The sequence below is a fragment of the Nicotiana tabacum genome, chromosome 19 (genome assembly GCF_000715075.1).
Source record: "Nicotiana tabacum cultivar K326 chromosome 19, ASM71507v2, whole genome shotgun sequence".
NCBI classification, from domain to species: Eukaryota; Viridiplantae; Streptophyta; class Magnoliopsida; order Solanales; family Solanaceae; genus Nicotiana; species Nicotiana tabacum.
This window is the reverse complement of record NC_134098.1, coordinates 3,655,499-3,675,667: the sequence shown is the minus strand read 5'-3', so window position 1 is coordinate 3,675,667 and position 20,169 is coordinate 3,655,499. Positions and strand designations below refer to the sequence as shown.

Below are 20,169 nucleotides of genomic sequence, written 5' to 3'. Positions count from 1 at the left end.
TAGTTAATACTAAAAAATTATATAAATATTATTAAATAATGTGTTTAACTTATAAAGCAGTAACAATTAAAGAAAAAGGAAAGAAATTATGTCGCGCAAAAGTCTCCATATCTTTTTGTTATTTCTAAAAACTTATATAATCTAGTGATAATTGTCACTGTTTCTATTTCCTAGTAATGAAAACAAACATATGCACGATTCTTCAAAGATCTGTTAGTTTGATTTGAGATTTGAATGAAGAGGTTAGCCTTGTAGCTCCTAGAAAAAGTTGCTAAGTAAAAATGCTAGTCTATAAATGACTAATGTTGACTTAATTTTCTATTTATAAGTGCAATTATAATTTTATTCACTCGAACTTTTATATTTTCAAATGGTAAAAAGTTGATTTAATATTTCACTTTTTTGTGTTTGTAGAACTATTAGTGTTATTGACTCTTCAACTACTTTGGATTTCTGTCTTTTATATTCTTAAATACTTTCTTGGTTTCTCGTTCTAATTATTGAGTGTAGTGTTCAAATATTGCAAGAAAAAGTTGATGAATAAAAAATATAATTTGAGTAGGAAAGTAGTTCAAATATAAAAATTAAATATTTTATAATTTATATATGTCGTTGAAAGGTAATATGTACCGAATTATTGATATATTAACACCTTTAATAAAGCTTCATTATAAAGTTTGTAACAATTAAAGAAAAAGGAAAGAAATTATGTCGCGCAAAAGTCTCCATATCTTTTTGTTATTTCTAAAAACTTATATAATCTAGTGATAATTGTCACTGTTTCTATTTCCTAGTAATGAAAACAAACATATGCACGATTCTTCAAAGATCTGTTAGTTTGATTTGAGATTTGAATGAAGAGGTTAGCCTTGTAGCTCCTAGAAAAAGTTGCTAAGTAAAAATGCTAGTCTATAAATGACTAATGTTGACTTAATTTTCTATTTATAAGTGCAATTATAATTTTATTCACTCGAACTTTTATATTTTCAAATGGTAAAAAGTTTGATTTAATATTTCACTTTTTTGTGTTTGTAGAACTATTAGTGTTATTGACTCTTCAACTACTTTGGATTTCTGTCTTTTATATTCTTAAATACTTTCTTGGTTTCTCGTTCTAATTATTGAGTGTAGTGTTCAAATATTGCAAGAAAAAGTTGATGAATAAAAAATATAATTTGAGTAGGAAAGTAGTTCAAATATAAAAATTAAATATTTTATAATTTATATATGTCGTTGAAAGGTAATATGTACCGAATTATTGATATATTAACACCTTTAATAAAGCTTCATTATAAAGTTTGATGTATAAATATAATTTATAATCAGTTTTTGAAAAGGCAAAACTAACAGCTTCTTTGGAGGGTTGTTACACATCATTTCATAATGTATCGTATTATATTGTATTGTACTATATTGTATCGTTTGATGAATACAATGTTTGGATAGATTGTATCGTTTTTTGTTGTTTCATGATATCACACCACGGCAATATGAAGAATAAACTTGCAATATTATAAAGAAAAATTATGATACGGGATAAATTTATTATATAAAAAGTAGGGTAAATAATAAAATAAAATTATTTAATAATAATGAGGGGTGAGATGAGAAAAAAAGACAAAATAACAACACAACCACACCAAATCGGTCGTTACATAAAGTGGCACATTCCGTCGTTACGTAACGACAAATTTAACGATACCATACAATAAAATTTAAATAACAACCAAAACAAGCATAGTATTTAAAGTAACAATACGATACAATACAATAGGTATCAACCATCCAAACAAGGTGTAATGTGTCTAGCCTACTTTATCATAGCGGTAAAAGTTTTCCAAGGTTAATATTCATATAGATAGGCTGCTAATACGCCCATATCTTTTTTCTATTAACTTTTCTTTAAATAACTAACTATATTTATTATTGAATAAATAACTATAAATCAAGAAGTATTGGAGTATTGTACAGAGATCGCTATTCCAAAAGGAGTTGATTTTGGTACGGGTAGTACTTTCAAGTTTCACGATTTTATAATTACGTTACCTATTTAAAAAAGTAAGAATTTATACAAATAAAAAATCTTAATCATTTTTAGATAAACATTAAAGCTTTTTTACACATTCAAATAAGGAAAGATTACTCAAGCAAGACCTCCCTTCTTCTGTCCTCTTTTCCTGTTAATATTTCCGTAAGCCTCATTTACATCAAGCTAGCACCTTTATATTCTACTGTTGCTTTCAATGATGCCTTTGACTAATGGTTGTAATCAAAACTTAAAATTGGACAGATAGCTTTCAAGGTCCACATAGACACACTGGATAACAAAATAAAATTTACATTTTCTATTCATTGGACTATACAAAACAACAACTCACAAGAGAAACCAGAAGCTGTCATGCCATAGATGTAACCCGAACCGAGTGATCTGCAGATCCAGTCAAGAAGATGGGCGACGTCGGATGCCAGTCTACTGTTGTTATAGATGCAGTGTGAGGAAGACTTCTCATCCCATATGCATGACCGCGGACCTAAGACAATTAAGAGGAATTATTTATAGTCAAAAAATCTTTAAACTGAAGTAAACCACCAAGGCAAGAAATAACAGTAACTGGAAATGAAGAGGGGGCATAGCATAGCAAGGACCGATGAAACTACATCTTATCAGACTGCTCCTATGCCTTCTGACACCATATGTGCAGTGCTATTCCCAACAGTACTTGTTAAATACTCATAAACAACTATTAAAAGAGAGATCCAATTGGTTTACTGATGGGACAATTCAGTGATCCCCACAAGTGATCTCCATTTTCAGATAGAGGCCAACCTAGAGCTTATGAACAAATAGTTAAGCTCTGAGACAATCAAGGCAAAGGGACCTAAATACATCAATCAGAGTGAAACAAATTCACCTGGTAAATAGGCGCTCTCAGGGAGTTGGATGTCACCAGAAGTCTTCTTCCATCAGCATCGAGAGCCATTTCATGCTTATAGTGTAACGAATTCTGAAGGTTACATAATCTGCAACAAGGAAAGAATAGATGTCAAGAGTCTTATTCTACAACAACACAGGGAAAGAGAACATCTTTCAACTTAGAGAACAATTTAATGGGGAAAAGAAGAAATTTTAACAGATATTACCCTGCTACTTGATAGAAAGTATATTCAAGCACAATGCAGTCCGTACGAGCAAAAAGATTCATGTATATTTCTTTTATTCTTTCCACAGTTAGTATACAGTTCGAAGGTCCAAACAACTTATTTATGCAGTTTTATAGAAAACAAAGAATTTATGGCTGAATCATCCCACAGAGCTAGTATGAACAGTTTGAAGGAGACTTCATGTCAACCTAACCATTTCGTTCTCTTCACTGCCTATTGAATAGAGAGAATTGATCTTTACTCATCAAAACCTTCATAAAGTGTACTAGCACCATGCCAAAATGAGATGGATATGAGTTTTCACTGCTTGCCAATGAAACCTACTAAATATCCGTACATCCTTCACAAGCACCACACGATTCCCCTTAAGGTAAATGTCACTATCCTAAAAGTTTTAAAGCTTGCATTATGATGAGCGTAGACGAGTTAGCTTCTTTGACAATAGTAACTCTCAGGGGTCGTTTGGTAAGCGAACTAAGTTATCCCGGGATAATAATCTCAAGATTATAATCCTTGAACTATTTTATCCCCCTGGGAGGTGGGATAAAATAATCCCAAGTTTGATGGAATAAGGGAGGATGATGTGGGATATCCAGTATTAAGTCTGGGATTAAATTTATACCATGTTTGGTTTATGGTATAAATTTATCCCAGGATAAATTTATAGCGTCAACCAAACATGATATAAATCTAATCCCTTACCTTATCCCACTTTAACCCGCGTACCAAACGACCCCTCAGTGCATGACCACTTTTTTAGTAAAAGACATAACTCCACCCACAACTATACAATTATCCATGCAAGTGGAGAAGCCTTTGAAGAAATGTACTTGTGAGAAATAATGAAAAAAATTATATTATTGATGTCTTAAGTGTTTTTACAATAGCCCTACTCGTATATAATGTTTACATAGTACTATATAGCTAGTTTTCTGCTAACTATCTAACACTCCCCCTTAAGCTGGTGCATATAAATCATATGTACCGAGCTTGTTACAAATATAACTAATATGAGGACCAGTAAGGGACTTGGTGAAAATATCTGCAAGCTGATCACTCGACTTCACAAACTGTATAACAATATCTCCTGAGAGTATCTTTTTTCTCACAAAATGACAATCAATTTCAATGTGTTTAGTCCTTGTTAGATAGTTATGTGTAAATAGTCTTAATCTCATATGAAGAGGAAAATTGTTGATGCCCCCGTGAGGAGTTGTGAGAGATTGGTTGTGGTGGCATGAGGATAGATAGAGGTAGGCCTAAGAAGAATTGGGGTGAGGTGATTAGGCAGGATATGAAGAAACTTCAGCTTACTGAGAACTTGACCCTAGATAGGAGGGTGTGGTGGTCGAGGATTAGGGTAGAAGGTTAGGGGGTAGTTGGGTGTATTCCTTTGTCATCCTAGTGGCAGTAGTATTAGTCTTGTAGTCTTTTTTTTCTTTTTTCTTGTTCGTAGAGCTATATTTCTGCATGTTATTTATTTTGCTTCAGTTATTTACTGTATCGCTATTGTTTATATATTGATGTTGTTACTTATTGCTACTGCTCCTTTTCATTTGGTCCTTGAGTCGAGGGTCTTCGGAAACAGCATCTCTACCTCCACGAGGTAGGGGTAAGGTCTGCGTACACACTACCCTCCCAAGACCTCATTCGTGGAATTATAATGGGTATGTTGTTGATTATAGTGACACTTTCTCTCTCGTGGCTAAAGTAGTATTTGTTCGCCTTTTTCTGTCCATGATTGTTGTTCGTCATCGGCCTCTTTATCAATTGGACATTAAGAATACCTTTTTCCATGGTGATGTTGAGGATGAAGTCTATATGGAACAACCACCTGGTTTTGTTGCTTAGTGGGGAGTCTAGTAGTCTTGTATGTCGATTACACAGGTCACTCTATAGTTTGAAATAATCTACTCAAGCCTGTTTGGTAAGTTCGGCACAGTTATTTAGGAGTTCGGCATGACTCGTATTGAAGTTGATCACTCTGTGTTTTATCGGCATTTTGCTCCTAATCTGTGCATTTATCTGGTGGTTTATGTTGATAATATTGCTATTACTGGCAATGATCAGGATGGAATTACAAATCTGAATCAACATCCCTTTCAGCACTTCCAGATTAAGGATCTAGGTAGATTAAAGTATTTTCTAGGTATTAAGGTCGCTCAGTCTAGCTCAAATATTGTTATTTCACAAAAATATATACTTTAGATATTCTTGAGGAGAAAGGAATGATGGGCTGCAGACCTGTTGACACTCCCAAGGATCTGAATGCTAAGCTCTTCTGCCAGGACAGGGGGAGCTCTTAGCGATCCTTCGAGATATAGACTATTGGTTGGAAAATTGAATTACCTCATACTGACTAGACCTGACATTTCATTTCCTATGATTGTTGTAAGTCTCGCAATCTTCGGTATATAAAATCAGCACCAGGCAAAGCATTACGATTTGAGGATCGCGGCCACGAGCATATTATTGGATACACAGATGCTGATTGGTCAGGATCACCTTCTAATAGACGTTCTACATCTGGATATTGTGTTTTAGTAGAAGGTAATTTTGTCTCTTGAAAAAGCAAGAAATAGAATGTAGTTGCTCGATCGAGCGCATAAGCAGAATATTGAGTCATGGTTATGACAACATGTGAGCTAGTTTGAATCAAGCAGTTGCTCAAAGAATTAAAATTTGAAGAAATCAGCCAGATGAAATTTGTGTATGATAATCAAGTTGCCCTTCATATTGCATTAAATCCAATGTTCCATACAAGGACTAGATTGACTTTCGCTTCATCAGAGAGAAGATTCTCTTAGGAGATGTTATTACAAAGTTTGCGAAGTCAAATAATCAACTTGCAGATATTTTCACCAAATCTCTCAAGGGTCCTCGTATTAGTATGTAACAAGCTTAGTACATATAACTTATATGCACCAGCTTGAGGGGAATATTAGAGTTAGTTCATGTAAATATAATCCCACATGGAATAGGAGTAATGTATATATTGTGTATTGTTATAAATAGGAGTTCTTGTATTATAGTTTAAACACATCAATAATATATTTTTCCGTGTCAATGTTTCTCACAAATACCATGTGAGATGCGCATGCATGAGGCTAGGGCTAGAAAAACCTTGCTAGTTAAGTGGAATTGTCATACAAGAATGAAAAACCAAAACTAAAGGATTAAACAATCCATATTTACCTGCTGCATTCTCTTGACCAAAGTACTTTGCCTTGATTCTGCAAACTCCACTCAAATATCTGCTTCACAAGCTACTGAGTTAGATTCTTCACAATGCAGCTAACAAAGCAAAGCTTTCAGCAAGGAGATAACCGTACATATATGGAGAAGCACTCAAATGCATGAAAGAAAAATAAAGTGGATTTGGTGACTGCTGAATAACTTGCCTTTCCATCTATACCCAAAGTGAAAATGCTTGTCTCATCAGAACCAAACAAAACAGAACTAATTGCAGAATCATGTGCCGGCCATCCAGTAATTTGCAAGCCAGCAGACATATCTATCACCTTGTTAAGGTTATGCTGGCTATGGAGGCCAGCGAAGTTATGAAAGCATCTCAACTAACTGAACAGGTTCCTTCCCTAAACACCATTACTCACAATCATCCAGAGAGAGAAATAGGCAGAGACAATGCGAAATAAATTCAAAGGCTTCTAATGCAAGGTATAAGAGAGGACATCGACACACTATATTCACTAGTTCAGACAAGGATACCAAACATGTGTATCATTCCATCAGTAGCTGCAGCTGCTAAAAGTTTTCCATTGTGATTGAAGCATACTGAAGTAATTGCAGGTGGATCTTCGCCAAGAGGAAGGACTGTCTTCAATAAAGTTTGAAGAAAGTTAGGCTTGAGAATCCTCTTGCTGAAAGGGAAAGTAATAGTATTGAAAATTCAGCATTGGATACAACTGGGACCCAGAATATGAACATACCATAGCCTTCCACATCCTCATGTTCCAGACAGTTAAAGAAGCACAGCCCAATTTGCCAATGTCACTCGAACCACGCCTACAAAACTGCCATTTAGGATCGGTTCTTGAGGCTAACAAGAACTACCAAATACATCTTAATTAAGCATATCAGAACTCTCACATAGGTCCCCTAAAAATTGTTTAACCAGAATAAAACAAGTGAATCTTGCTTTAAATGAATAAACTACAAAGTAAAACAAGTGAATGTTTTAACTGAAAAAAGAATCTTGCTTCCATTAGCAGAATAGTTTTTTTCTTTTAGAAAGGTAACAGGTATTTACAATTGCAAAAGGCATTGTTCATCTTACAAGGCTTCAAAAAATTCAAAAGAAGTTTCTATATCCTCTACATAATTTTCTTTACACCAGAAAAGAAAGGACAAAAAGCACTTCATCTTGATTTTCTGTATAGATCAAGAATTGTCTTCAAAACACCTAGCGATCCTTTCTTGCCATACAGTCCACCAAATGCAGGCAGGAACACATTCCACCATTTCTTCTGTCCGATACTACCTGCTGCATTCTTTCAGCTCCCCAACAGATCCTTTGTATCTCTAGGCATTACACAATTGATCCCAGCCAAGGACAAAAACCATTGCCATAAGATACAAGTGACCCTACGATGAAGGAATAAATGGCTATTGTTTTCTGCTTGCTCTCGACACAAGAAACACCTGGAGGTCAACGAAATCCCTCTTTTCTGGAGGTTTTCATGTGTCAAACATGCTTTCCTAGCCACCAACCAAGTGAACAGACAACTTTGAATGGAGCATTGACTTTCCAGATGGAGTTACAAGGCCAATCAGAACCTGTGTGAGAAGAATCTGACAAGAGATGATAAGCTGACATTACCGGGAACTTCTTGTTGCTGCTCCCATTCCAATGCAGTGAATCATCCATATTGCTAACACCATGAAAAACCTTTAGTGTCTTTGGAATACCAACCACCCTCTCAATCTCCCAATCATTCAATAATCTTCTGAAAACAAGATTCCAACCCTGTTGACTCCATGCATCTTCAATGGTAGCTTCAAGTGAAGAGGCTAAACTGAACAGATCTGGATATGTCTCTAAGAGGACCATGTCCTACCCAATTATCATTCCGGAAATCTTTTTCAACTACAAAAATTCAGTATCTTCCCCCGAATTAGTGAATTAGACAGGATTCCTTTGTCCAGAATAAAAAGTGGTGGGTCAATTTTCAGAAATATTTTCCTGCTATTACTGTTGAATGATAGAGGATTCCCAAGAAGATATTGTCCATATCAAGATCTGATCCTCTAAGATTTTAGAGATAATTGTTGTAATCTAGAATATCAAATTCTGATTCTTTTTTTATTTTATTCTGTATAATCCCCTATTTTATGGGATTTAAATGATTCTGTTTCTAACCTCTTCTTGTATATAAAGCCATGTATATGACACTCAAAGACATGAATGAAATTATTCAAGTTTCTTACTCTTTCCACATGGTATCAGAGCGTTAGGCTTATTCCTGACTGATTTGTTTTCATTCATCCATCTTTTCATCACATTTGTCCTCTTTATCCGCCCAAGGGTTGAAACCATTTGAAAACCATGTCCGAAAAGAGTACTATTGCAAATACTCCAGTCTCTGAAATTGTTTCTGCCACTGTAGAGCATAGTTCTACAGTTTCAATTGGAGATTTACAAAATATCCAAGCCTCTTATCGGTTGAATGGGAAAAAATATCTAAAATGGTCTCAGCTTGTTCGTACCTTTCTAAAAGGTAAAGGGAAATTAGGACATCTCCTCGGTACAGGACCATCTAAAGAAGACCCCAAGTTTGATGCATGGGATGAACATGATTCAATGGTGATGTCATGGTTATGGAACTCCATGCTTCCAGAAATTAGTGATACCGTTATGTTTCTGAATACTGCTAAGGAAATTTGGGATGCAGTGAAGGAGACATACTCTAAAGTTCATGATGCTGCCAGGATCTATGAAATAAAAACAAAATTATATGCAACAAAACAGGGAGCTCGATCTGTCACTGAATATTCTAACCTTTTATAGGGGTGGTTATGGCAAGAGACGGATCACTATCAATGCATTCAAATGCGTTGCACAGACGGTGCTGTAATTTTGAAAAGATTTATTGAAAAAGAAAGGATTTATGAATTTCTTGCGGGGCTAAATGCAAAGTTTGATGCTGTACGAGTGCAAATTTTAGGGAAAGAAGATCTGCCATCATTGAATGAGACAATGGCCATTATACGGACAGAGGAAGGACGAAGGAGTGTTATGCTTGAAACTCAAATAAATGAAGGATCGGCTCTTATGACAAAAGGGACAAATAATAAGGAGTCTGAAGTTTCACAATTGAAGAGCACCGTCAAGCCCGCAAGTTCATTCAAACCGCTTGTCAACAGGGACAATCTTTACTGCACTTACTGCAAAAAGTACCGGCACACGAGAGAAAGATGTTGGAAACTCAATGGTAAACCTCCAACCAAAAATACTTTTGATGGAAAGCAGGCACACATTGCTAGCAACCCTCAGATTGATGAAAAAAAATCCATTAGTCCCAGAATTCAACAAAGAAGATATTGAGAAATTGAAGACATTGCTGGAATCTCTGGAGATATCATCTTCGGCAGGTAGTTGTTCAATGGCCTTTGCAGGTATTTCTTCCACTTTTGTTGCTAATGTTAGAGACAAATTTTCTCCAATGTGGGTGGTTGATTCCGGGGCAACTGATCATATGACTTGTTCCTCCCATCTCTTTATATCATATTCACCTTGCCCTAGCTATAAAAAAATAACTATAGCGGATGGTTCAGTTATTACTGTAGCTGGCCAAGGAGACATACAACTGGGAAAGTCTTTGATACTTAAGAATGTTCTTCATGTCCCAAAGTTATTTGCAAATCTCATTTCTGTCCACAAAGTCACCAAAGATTCCAAATGCAAAGTAACTTTTTTCTCTTCATATTGTGCATTTCAGATACAGGACACGAAGGAGATGATTGGGCGTGCTAGTGAGAAAGGTGGTCTTTATTTTCTGGATTTTCACAATGGTGGAGATACAATTAAGAATTCCTTATCTAGTTCATTCTTGTCTGAATATGTTATGTCCAATAAAGAGAGAGTTTGGCTCTATCATCGTCGCTTAGGTCATCCTTCTTTTTATGTAATCAAGCTAATGTTTCCATCTTTATTCAAAGATTTGGTTGTTGAATCTTTTCATCGTGAAGATTGTGAAATTGTAAAACATAAACGTGTTTCGTTTCCAATAAGCAACAAAAGATGTCAGACTCCATTTTCTCTTATTCATAGTGATGTTTGGGGACCCTCTTCCATTCCTAATATTTCTGGTGCTAGATGGTTTGTGTCATTCATTGATGATTGTACAAGAGTAACGTGGATCTATTTGTTAAAGCAAAAATCAGATGTCAGCCATGTTCTTCCTACCTCTTTTAATCTGGTCAAAACCCAATTTGATGTGACAATTAAAAGATTCCGTTCTGATAATGCCAAGGACTACTTCAATCAAAACCTCTCTGTTTTCTTCAAAAAGGAGGGAATTATTCATGAATCCTTGTGTGTCAATACTCCTCAACAAAATGGGATAGCGGAGAGAAGAAACGGTTTGTTACTTGACATTACTAGATCACTATTGTTTCACAAAAGGGTTCCAAATCAGTATTGGGGGGAAGCTGTCCTAACTGCTGCATACCTTAGTAACAGAATACCATCAAGAATTCTGAATTTTAAAAGCCCACTTGATACTCTTAGGAGTTTCTTCCCGAATTTCGAAAATTCAAGTAAATTGATTCCTAGAATCTTTGGGAGTATTGCCTATGTTCACATTCATTCTCAGAATATAGGCAAATTAGATCCACGTGCTCTTAAGTGTGTTTTCTTGGATATTCTCCTACTCAAAAAGGATATAAGTGTAACCAACCATCAACCAAGAAGTTTTTTGTTTCAGCTGATGTCACATTTGATGAAAGTGAGTCATGTTTTAAAAATTATTACATTCAGGGGGAGTCATTGGATGGAAAAGGATCTCTAGACTTATCACTACTTGATTTGTCTATTCCTAGCCATGACAAATCCTTATCTGTGTCCTTGCCCGAGTCACCATCTCTTCACTCATCTGAGTCTCTAAATCCTAATGAACCTATTGAGTCTTCTAATCTTGATATAGATGAAGGAATTCAAGAAAGTAATCCACCATTGCAGGTTTATTCCAGAAGAAAGAGGGTAACTGATCAAACTACTCAACCACAATTATCTCCTCATGTTACTACTCCTAATACCTATCCTGAACCTGTTGAACCATCAGAAACACCAAACCAAACTGATCATAAAGAAGATCATAACCAACCAAATGACCTTGACCTTCCCATTGCACTTAGAAAAGGAACCAGAACCTGCACACAACACCCTTTGTGCCTTTCCTTGACATATCAAAACTTATCCCCAAGCCATAAAGCTTTTCTCAGTAACCTCCACACAATTCCTGTTCCAAAAAATTTATCTGAAGCATTAGGTAACAAAGAGTGAGAAGAAGCAATGAAGGTAGAAATGGAAGCATTGCAGAAGAATAAAACTTGGGAAATGGTGGAATTACCAAAAGGGAAAAAGGCGGTAGGGTGTAGATGGGTGTTACCGTGAAATACAAGTCAGATGGGTCTATAGAAAGATTTAAAGCCCGTTTGGTAGCAAAGGGTCACACACAGACCTATGGAATTGATTATTTGGAGACTTTTGCCCCAGCGGCAAAAATGAACACAGTGAGGATCTTATTGTCATTGGCTGTGATTTTTAATTGGAAGATACAGCAATTTGATGTTAAAAATGCTTTTCTACATGGAGATTTAGATGAGGAGATCTATATGGAGGTACCACCTGGTTTTGAAAGCAAGAAGGGAATGGTATGCAGACTGAAGAAGGCACTCTACGGACTAAAGCAATCACCCCGTGCATGGTTTGGAAGATTTACAAAGGTTATGATCAAGCTAGGCTATCGGCAGAGTCAAGGAGACCACACCTTGTTCATAAGGCACTCAAAAACAGGAAAGGTAACTGCTCTACTAGTCTATGTAGATGATATCATAGTAAGATGTGATGATTCAAAGGAGATACACAATTTGAAGAATTGTTTACTCAAGGAATTTGATATCAAGGATCTTGGAAAATTAAAGTATTTTTTGGGAATTGAAGTAGCACATTCTAAACAAGGAATCTTTATTTCCCAACAAAAATATGTGCTTGATTTGTTGAAAGAAACAGGGAAATTAGGGTGTAAACTAGTGGCCACACCAATTGAATATAATCATGGGTTGTGCAATGCTGCAGAAGATTCTGTGGTAGATAAAGGCTCGAATCAAAGTCTTGTAGGGAAATTGATCTACTGGTCCCATACAAGGCCAGACATTGCCTTTGTTGGAAGTGTCGTTAGCCAATTTATGCATGACCCTAGAGAAATGCATCTCCAAGCGACCAACAGGATTCTACAATATCTTAAAGGAAGTCCGGGAAAAGGAATACTATTCAGAAGAGGAGGAGACATGGTTTTAGAGGCTTATACTGATGCAGATTATGTTGGTTCATTAGTGGATCGAAGGTCAACTTCTGGATACTGTACTTTTTTAGGAGGAAATCTTGTGACTTGGAGAAGTAAAAAACAAAATGTTGTGGCCAGATCAAGTGCAGAATCCGAGTTCAGATCTATGAAGATGGGAGTTTGTGAGTTGTTATGGTTAAAGATAATCCTTGATGATTTTAAGATAAAATGGGAAGGACCTATGAGACTATATTGTGACAATAAATCAACAATAAGTATAGCTCATAATCCTGTACAGCATGATCGCACTAAGCATATTGAGGTAGATAGACACTTCATTAAGGAGAAATTAGTTAGTGGACTCATCTGTACGCCATTTGTATCTACAAAAGATTAGTTGGCCGATGTTTTAACAAAAGGACTGCCAAACAATGTGTTTCAAGACCTGATAAGCAAGCTAGGAATGGAAGATATCCATTCACCAGCTTGAGGGGGAGTGTTGAATGATAGAGGATATTGTCCATATCAAGATCTGATCCTCTAAGATTTTAGAGATAATTGTTGTAATCTAAAATATCAAATTCTGATTCTTTTTTTATTTTATTCTGTATAATCCCTGATTTTATGGGATTTAAATGATTCTGTTTCTAAGCTTTTCTTGTATATAAAGTCATGTATATGGCATTCAAAGGCATGAATGAAATTATTCAAGTTTCTTACTCTTTCCACAATTACCAACTCTGAAACCAGTATTCATAACAAATTCCTCCCAATATTTTCTGATTGCTTTCCAAATGCTAACCCAAAAGAAGAACTTACTGATTTAGTACTGCAATGTCCTTGTTGCCCATATTTCTGCATAAACACCTTCCTCCATGAAGCTTTGACTTCAGTGTTGTATCTCCATAGCCACTTCCATAGAAGGCTTTTCTTATGCAATCTTAAATTTCTAATACCCACTCTACCAATTCTTTTGCTAGAGATCAAAGATTTCCATCTCACGAGATGAAAGCATCTATTCTCCTTGTTTCCTTCCATATGAAATTCCTTCTAAGCGAATCCAACCTTTTTTTCACTTTAGAAGGTAAAGGAGAAAGTGACATGGCATAGGTAGGCAGTGAATCCAAAATGCTATTTACCAGAATTATCCTTTTCCCACACGATAAATATTGAGTCTTCCATCTTGCTAATCTCTTCTCACGTTTATCTGTCACTCCATTCCGTATTTCCATGGATTTGTTTTTTGCCCCAGAGAAAGACCAAGGTATAATGTAGGTAAAGAACCTATTTCACATCCCAATGTCGGCCGAAATTTGATCTTTTTTTTTCTCCACTTCATTGATTGAAAACAACAAACCGGGGCCCAGACAACCTCAAACAAGGTGAGAATCAATCTCACATACCTCAATTGATCCACTTCAGCATCACAGAAGAACAAAGTGTCATCAGCATACAATAACTGAGGGATAATGGGTGGCAATGAGACACGAACTCAGCACCTCTGTCTACTCTGGTACCATATAAAGAAATAGACTTTGGGCCTAACTCAGGATTTCCCAAGATAATATAAGAAGACAACATCCTATTTTCTCCACCAATGTGGGACACTTAACACCCCTTCATGCGTAAGACTGGACATCTAGAGCATGGATAATTTAACATGGGGCCTAATATTGGGTAAATCAAGATAGAAATAGGTGTCGCTTTGATACCATGTTGAATTGTATGACCAACTCGTTTAAAATCTTAAGCGTTTAGATGAGATGGTCACACATACTGCAACATGGTATTAGAGCAAGTAGAGGTATCTTAGGTTCGAATCTCAACACCACCCATTATCGGAAAAAAAATTCACGTGCTTGACCCATGAAAAAAGAATCATGCCTGCACGTGAGATGGTGTGCTGAAGACACAATTAAGAAAAATAAGTATTCTCTTTCTAACGGCATAAGCATTTAGATAAGATGATTACACACACTTCAACCAAAAAATTGTCTTACAAGACCTAGAATCTCCAGAAAAATCAACACACTTAACTGAGAATAGAAGACAATGAAAGACTTAATTGGGTTGTACTTATATTGAGTACATTGTTTGTCAGGAATTTTTCAATCTTTTTTTATATGGTTAGGGATTTGTATGGTAATGTAGGAATAAGTGTGTGATTTGAAGAACCTCTAATTTTAGAAAACCTCTTAATTTGTACTAAAAGATGACTATTTACTAGTATTGGGATGAAATGGACCCGAATTAAGGAAAAATAAATATTAAGAACTGCTGGTACTAGTTATTAGTATTAGTATTGTGAAAAGGCACGGGAGAAAATATGTTATTGATATTGGATGATAAATACTGTGAGAAGGCACGGGAGAAAATATGTTATTGATATTGGAGGATAAATACAATACAATAGGTCCCTATTTATAGCTATACACTACAAGGAGATATTACTCCTCTTCCAATGTGGGACAAGACTGCACTATACATATCTATAAACTAACACTCTCCCTCAAGCCGGTGCATACATATCATATGTACCGAGCTTGTTACACATGTAACTAATACGAGAACCAGTAAGAGACTTAGTAAAAATATCTGCTAGTTGATCATTCGACTTTACAAACTTTGTAACAATATCTCCTGAAAGTATTTTTCTCTGACAAAGTGACAGTCGATCTCAATGGGTTTAGTCCTCTCATGGAACACCGGATTTGACGCAATATGAAGAGCAACTTGGTTATCACACACTAGTTCCATCTTGCTGATTTTTCCGAACTTTAACTCCTTGAGCAACTGCTTGACCCAAACTAACTCACACGTCGCCATAGCCATGGCCCGATATTCGGCTTCGGTGCTAGATCGAGCAACTACATTCTGTCTATTGCTCTTCCACTAGACCAAATTACCTCCTACTAGAACACAATATCCAGACGTAGAACGTCTATCAAAAGGTGATCTTGCCCAATCAGCATCTGTGTACCCAACAATCTGCTCGTGGCCTCGATCTTCGAATAGTAATCCTTTGCCTGGAGCTGACTTTATATACCGAAGAATGCGAACAACTGCATCCCAGTGACTATCACACGGAGAATCCATAAACTGACTTACAACACTCACCGGAAAAGAAATGTCAGGTCTAGTCACTGTGAGGTAATTCAATTTGCCAACCAACCTCCTATATCTCGTAGGGTCTCTAAGAGGCTCCCCCTGTCCAGGCAGAAACTTAGCATTCGGATCCATAGGAGAGTCAATAGGTCTGCAACCCATCATTCCAATCTCCTCAAGAATGTCTAAGGCATACTTCCGCTGTGAAATAACAATACCTGAGCTAGACTGAGCGACCTCAATACCTAGAAAATACTTCAATCTGCCCAAATCCTTAGTCTGAAAGTGCTGAAAGAGATGTTCCTTCAGATTAGTAATACCATCCTGATCATTACCAGTAATAATAATATCATCAACATAAACCACTAGATAAATACACAGATTAGGAGCAGAATGCCGATAAAACACTGAGTGATCAGCCTCACTACGAGTCATGCCGAACTCCTGAATAATTGTGCTGAACTTACCAAACCAAGCTCGAGGGGACTGTTTCAAACCATATAGTGACCTGCGCAATCTGCACACACAACCATTAAACTCCCCCTGAGCAACAAAACCAGGTAGTTGCTCCATATAAACTTCTTCCTCAAGATCACCGTGGAGAAAAGCACTCTTAATGTCTAACTGATAAAGAGGCCAATGACGTGCAGCAGCCATGGACAAAAAGAGATAAACAGATGCTACTTTAGCCACGGGAGAGAAAGTATCACTATAATCAAGCCCAAAAATTTGAGTATATCCTTTTGCAACAAGACGAGCCTTAAGCCGATCAACCTGGCCATCCGGGTCGACTTTGACTGCATAAACCCAACGACAACCAACAGTAGACTTACCTGCAGGAAGAGGAACAAGCTCCCAAGTGTCACTCGCATGTAAAGCAGACATCTCGTCAAACATAGCATGTCGCCATCCTGGATGAGATAGTGCCTCACCTGTAGACTTAGGGATAGAAACAGTGGACAAAGAAGATATAAAGGCATAATGAGGTGACGACAGACGATGATAACTTAAACCGACATAGTGGGGATTAGGATTAAGTGTGGATCGTAAACCTTTGCGGAGTGCAATTGGTTGACTAAGAGGAGACAAGTCCGCAGTAGGTGCAGAATCGGATGCGGGGCGTGAATCACCTGGGCTTGATGCTGGATGTGGACGACGATGATAAGTCAAGAGTGGTAGAGCTGCAGAAGGTTGAACTGGATTATGTGGAGAAAATGGAGCTATAGGTGGTGGAGCTACAACCGGAGCTGTAGGTGGTACAACCGGAGCTATAGGTGGTGGAGCTACAACTGGAGATATAGGTGGTGGAGCTACAACTGGAGCTGTAGGTGGTGGAGCTGAAGTGACAGAATCTCCAAAAGATGAAACTGGTAGTACCTCAGAAATATCTAAGTGATGACCTGAACCTGTGAAGTATGATTAGGTTTCAAAGAAGGTAACATCAGCGGACATAAGGTACCGCTGGAGGTCAGGAGAGTAGCATCAATACCCCTTTTGTGTTCTCGAGAAACCCAGAAATACACACTTAAGAGCACGAGGAGCTAACTTATTTGTTCCTGGAGTAAGGTTATGGACAAAACAAGTGCTTCCAAAGATACGGGGTGGAAGAGAGAACAAAGGTAAGTGGGGAAACATGACAGAGAATGGAACTTGGTTCTGGATAGCTGAAGATGGCATACGATTAATAAGATAGCAAGATGTAAGAACTGCATCCCCCAAAAAAAGCAACGGAGCATGAGATTGTATGAGTAGGGTACGAGCAGTTTCAATAAGATGTCTATTCTTTCTTTCAGCTACCCCATTTTGTTGAGATGTGTACGGACAAGATGTTTGACGAATAATCCCATGAGAATTCATAAACTGCTGAAATGGGGAAGACAAATACTCTCGGGCATTATCACTACGAAATGTGCGAATAGAAACCCCAAATTGATTTTGAATTTCAGCGTGGAAGGTCTGGAAAATAGAAAACAGCTCAGATTGATTTTTTATCAAAAATATCCAAGTGCACCTGGAATAATCATCAATGAAACTGACAAAGTAGCGAAATCCCAAGGTGGAACTGACCCGACTAGGACCCCAAACATCTGAATAGACTAAAGTAAAAGGTGACTCTGCTCGATTATCAAGACGCCGAGGGAAATGGGAGCGGGTATGCTTACCGAGCTGACATGACTCACACTTTAGAGCTGACAAGTGAGATAAACCAGATACCATTTTCTGAAGTTTTGACAAACTGGGATGTCCCAACTGTTTATGTAATAAATCTGGTGAATCAGTAACAGGGCAAGTTGTATAAGGAAGACAAGATGTGAGTCCGTGTGATTTAGCAAGGATAAGGTAATAAAGTCCGTTTGATTCACGCCCGATACCAATGATCCGCCCCGTACTGCGTTCCTGTATAAAAACATGGTCATCAAGAAATAAAACAACGCATTTAAGTGATTTGGCTAAGCGACTAACAGCTATGAGATTAAAAGGACTATTGGAAACATAAAGGACGGAATCTAAAGGTAAGGAAGGAAGCGGGCTTGCTTGACCTATTGTAATTGCCATGGTTTGAGACCCATTGGCCATTGTGACTTTTGGAAGAGATTGAGAATACGAAATAGTAGTGAAAAGAGATTTGTTACCAGAAATATGATCTGATGCACCTGAATCAATGACCCAAGACTCAGAGGATGAGGATTGGGAGAAACAAGTCACGTTATTACCTGTTTGAACAACAGAAGCTATCTCAGAAGATGTCTGCTTACATGCTTTATACTGAAGGAACTCAATATACTCTGCTAAAGAAACCATCCGACTATTCAAAGCATCGGTTCCCATGTCGCTACAATTTGTAGTAGTAGGGTTAACTTGAAATAGTGGAAATAAGTAACTCCTGTGAGAAAACTGAAGAAATAGCTTGAAAAAACACTGTTTACAGCAGGAAAACAGAACATTGTTCTGTGCCGGAAACACTATAGCTCGCCCGAAAATTCCAAAGTTGTCGGAATCTTTCGTAACCAAGATGGATAGACTCGGAATTCCTTTGCGAGCAAGTTGTCCTGAAGAAATATTTTCAAAAAATGGCCAGAAAGGTTACTGTTCACGCCGAAAAAATATAAAAGTGGCCGGAATTTATTTTGAATTAGATGGGTAGGCTCGGAATTTTGAGGAGAGCACACTATCCTAAAGAAGTTTCGCGAAAATATGGCCGGAAAGTGGCCGGATCCCTCGCCGGAAAAGTAGTTGTTGCCGGCGCGTGGAGGAGCGTAGCGGCTTTTCTGCCGGATAAAATTTCAGTGGTTGGTCGACGGAGGGTGATCTACCTCGTGGTGGTGTTGGTTTTAGCACAACACCGACAGAAAGTGACTTTCACTTAGACAAGCCTCCTGGTTAACGCTGGAATGACGCACAGCGATCTTTTCTCACTAATGCTCTGATACCATGTGAGAAGGCACAGGAGAGAATATGTTATTGATATTGGATGATAAATACAATACAAGAGGTCCCTATTTATAGTTATACACTACAAGGAGACATTACTCCTCTTCCAATGTGGGACAACACTACACCATACTATACATATCTGTAAACTAACAAGTATTTTCACTTGCCCTTCACTAGACTTTAGGGCAAGTTCTACAGGGTGGTGGTTAGACCGGCTATGTTGTATGGGGTTGTGTGTTGGCCCGTCAAGAAGTCACATGTCTAGAAGATGAGTGTAGCTGAAATGAGGATGTTGAGATGAATGTGTGGACATACTAGGAAAGACAAGATTAGGAATGAAGTTATTAGGGACAAGGTGGGAGTGGCATCCGTGGAAGACAAGTTGCGGGAATCGAGGCTGCGATGGTTTGGGCATGTGAGAAGGAGAGACATAGATGCCCTGATCAGGAGGTGTGAGAGGTCCTCAAGGCGGGAGTAGGCCAAAGAAATATTGAGAAAAGGTGATTAGGCAGGACATGCCGGTGCTTCACCTAACCGAGGACATGACTAGCGATACGAAGGCATGGAGATCGAGAATTAAGGTGGTGGGTTGACAGGTAGTTGTGACTTCCTCCTACGTTTACCAGTAGTACTAGTAGTATCCTTGTTGTTGGTTGAGAGATGCTTTCTTTTAGATTGTTAGTGTATCTGGTACTTAGCTACCACGTCCATTGTTGTTTGTTTGAAAACTGCTACTGGAAATTGTTGCTCTCTAACTGTTACTATTTGATGCTACTTTTTCTCCCCTTTTATTGGAAATTATTGCTCCTTGATTGTTACTATTTGATGCTACATTTTCTCCCCTTTTATTGGAAATTATTGCTCCCTGATTGTTACTATTTGATGCTACTTTTTCTTCCTTTTTTTCCTTATTGTCTTTTGTCTCCCTCTTTCTTTCTTC

The 20,169-nt window shown here is 37.4% G+C and overlaps 1 protein-coding gene across 22 annotated transcripts in view; it reads right to left on the bottom strand.

Moving 5' to 3' along the window:
• Window positions 1–2,065: 2,065 nt before the first annotated feature.
• Window positions 2,066–20,169, bottom strand: part of LOC107810477 (uncharacterized) — a 35,177-nt gene continuing 17,073 nt past the window's right edge. For 20 of the 22 annotated variants that reach the window (XM_075239513.1, XM_075239523.1, XM_075239508.1 and 17 more), the window contains 6 exons: window positions 7,113–7,188; window positions 6,892–7,000; window positions 6,564–6,676; window positions 6,358–6,416; window positions 2,913–3,021; window positions 2,066–2,531 (listed from right to left, as the gene is read on the bottom strand). In XM_075239513.1, coding sequence (XP_075095614.1) covers window positions 2,397–2,531; window positions 2,913–3,021; window positions 6,358–6,416; window positions 6,564–6,676; window positions 6,892–7,000; window positions 7,113–7,188 — 601 coding nt within the window. In that variant the 3' untranslated portion in view covers window positions 2,066–2,396. Of the gene's footprint in view, window positions 2,532–2,912; window positions 3,022–6,357; window positions 6,417–6,494; window positions 6,677–6,891; window positions 7,001–7,112; window positions 7,189–20,169 lie in introns of all 22 variants that reach the window. The other 2 variants (XM_075239505.1, XM_075239504.1) reach the window with 1 other exon arrangement.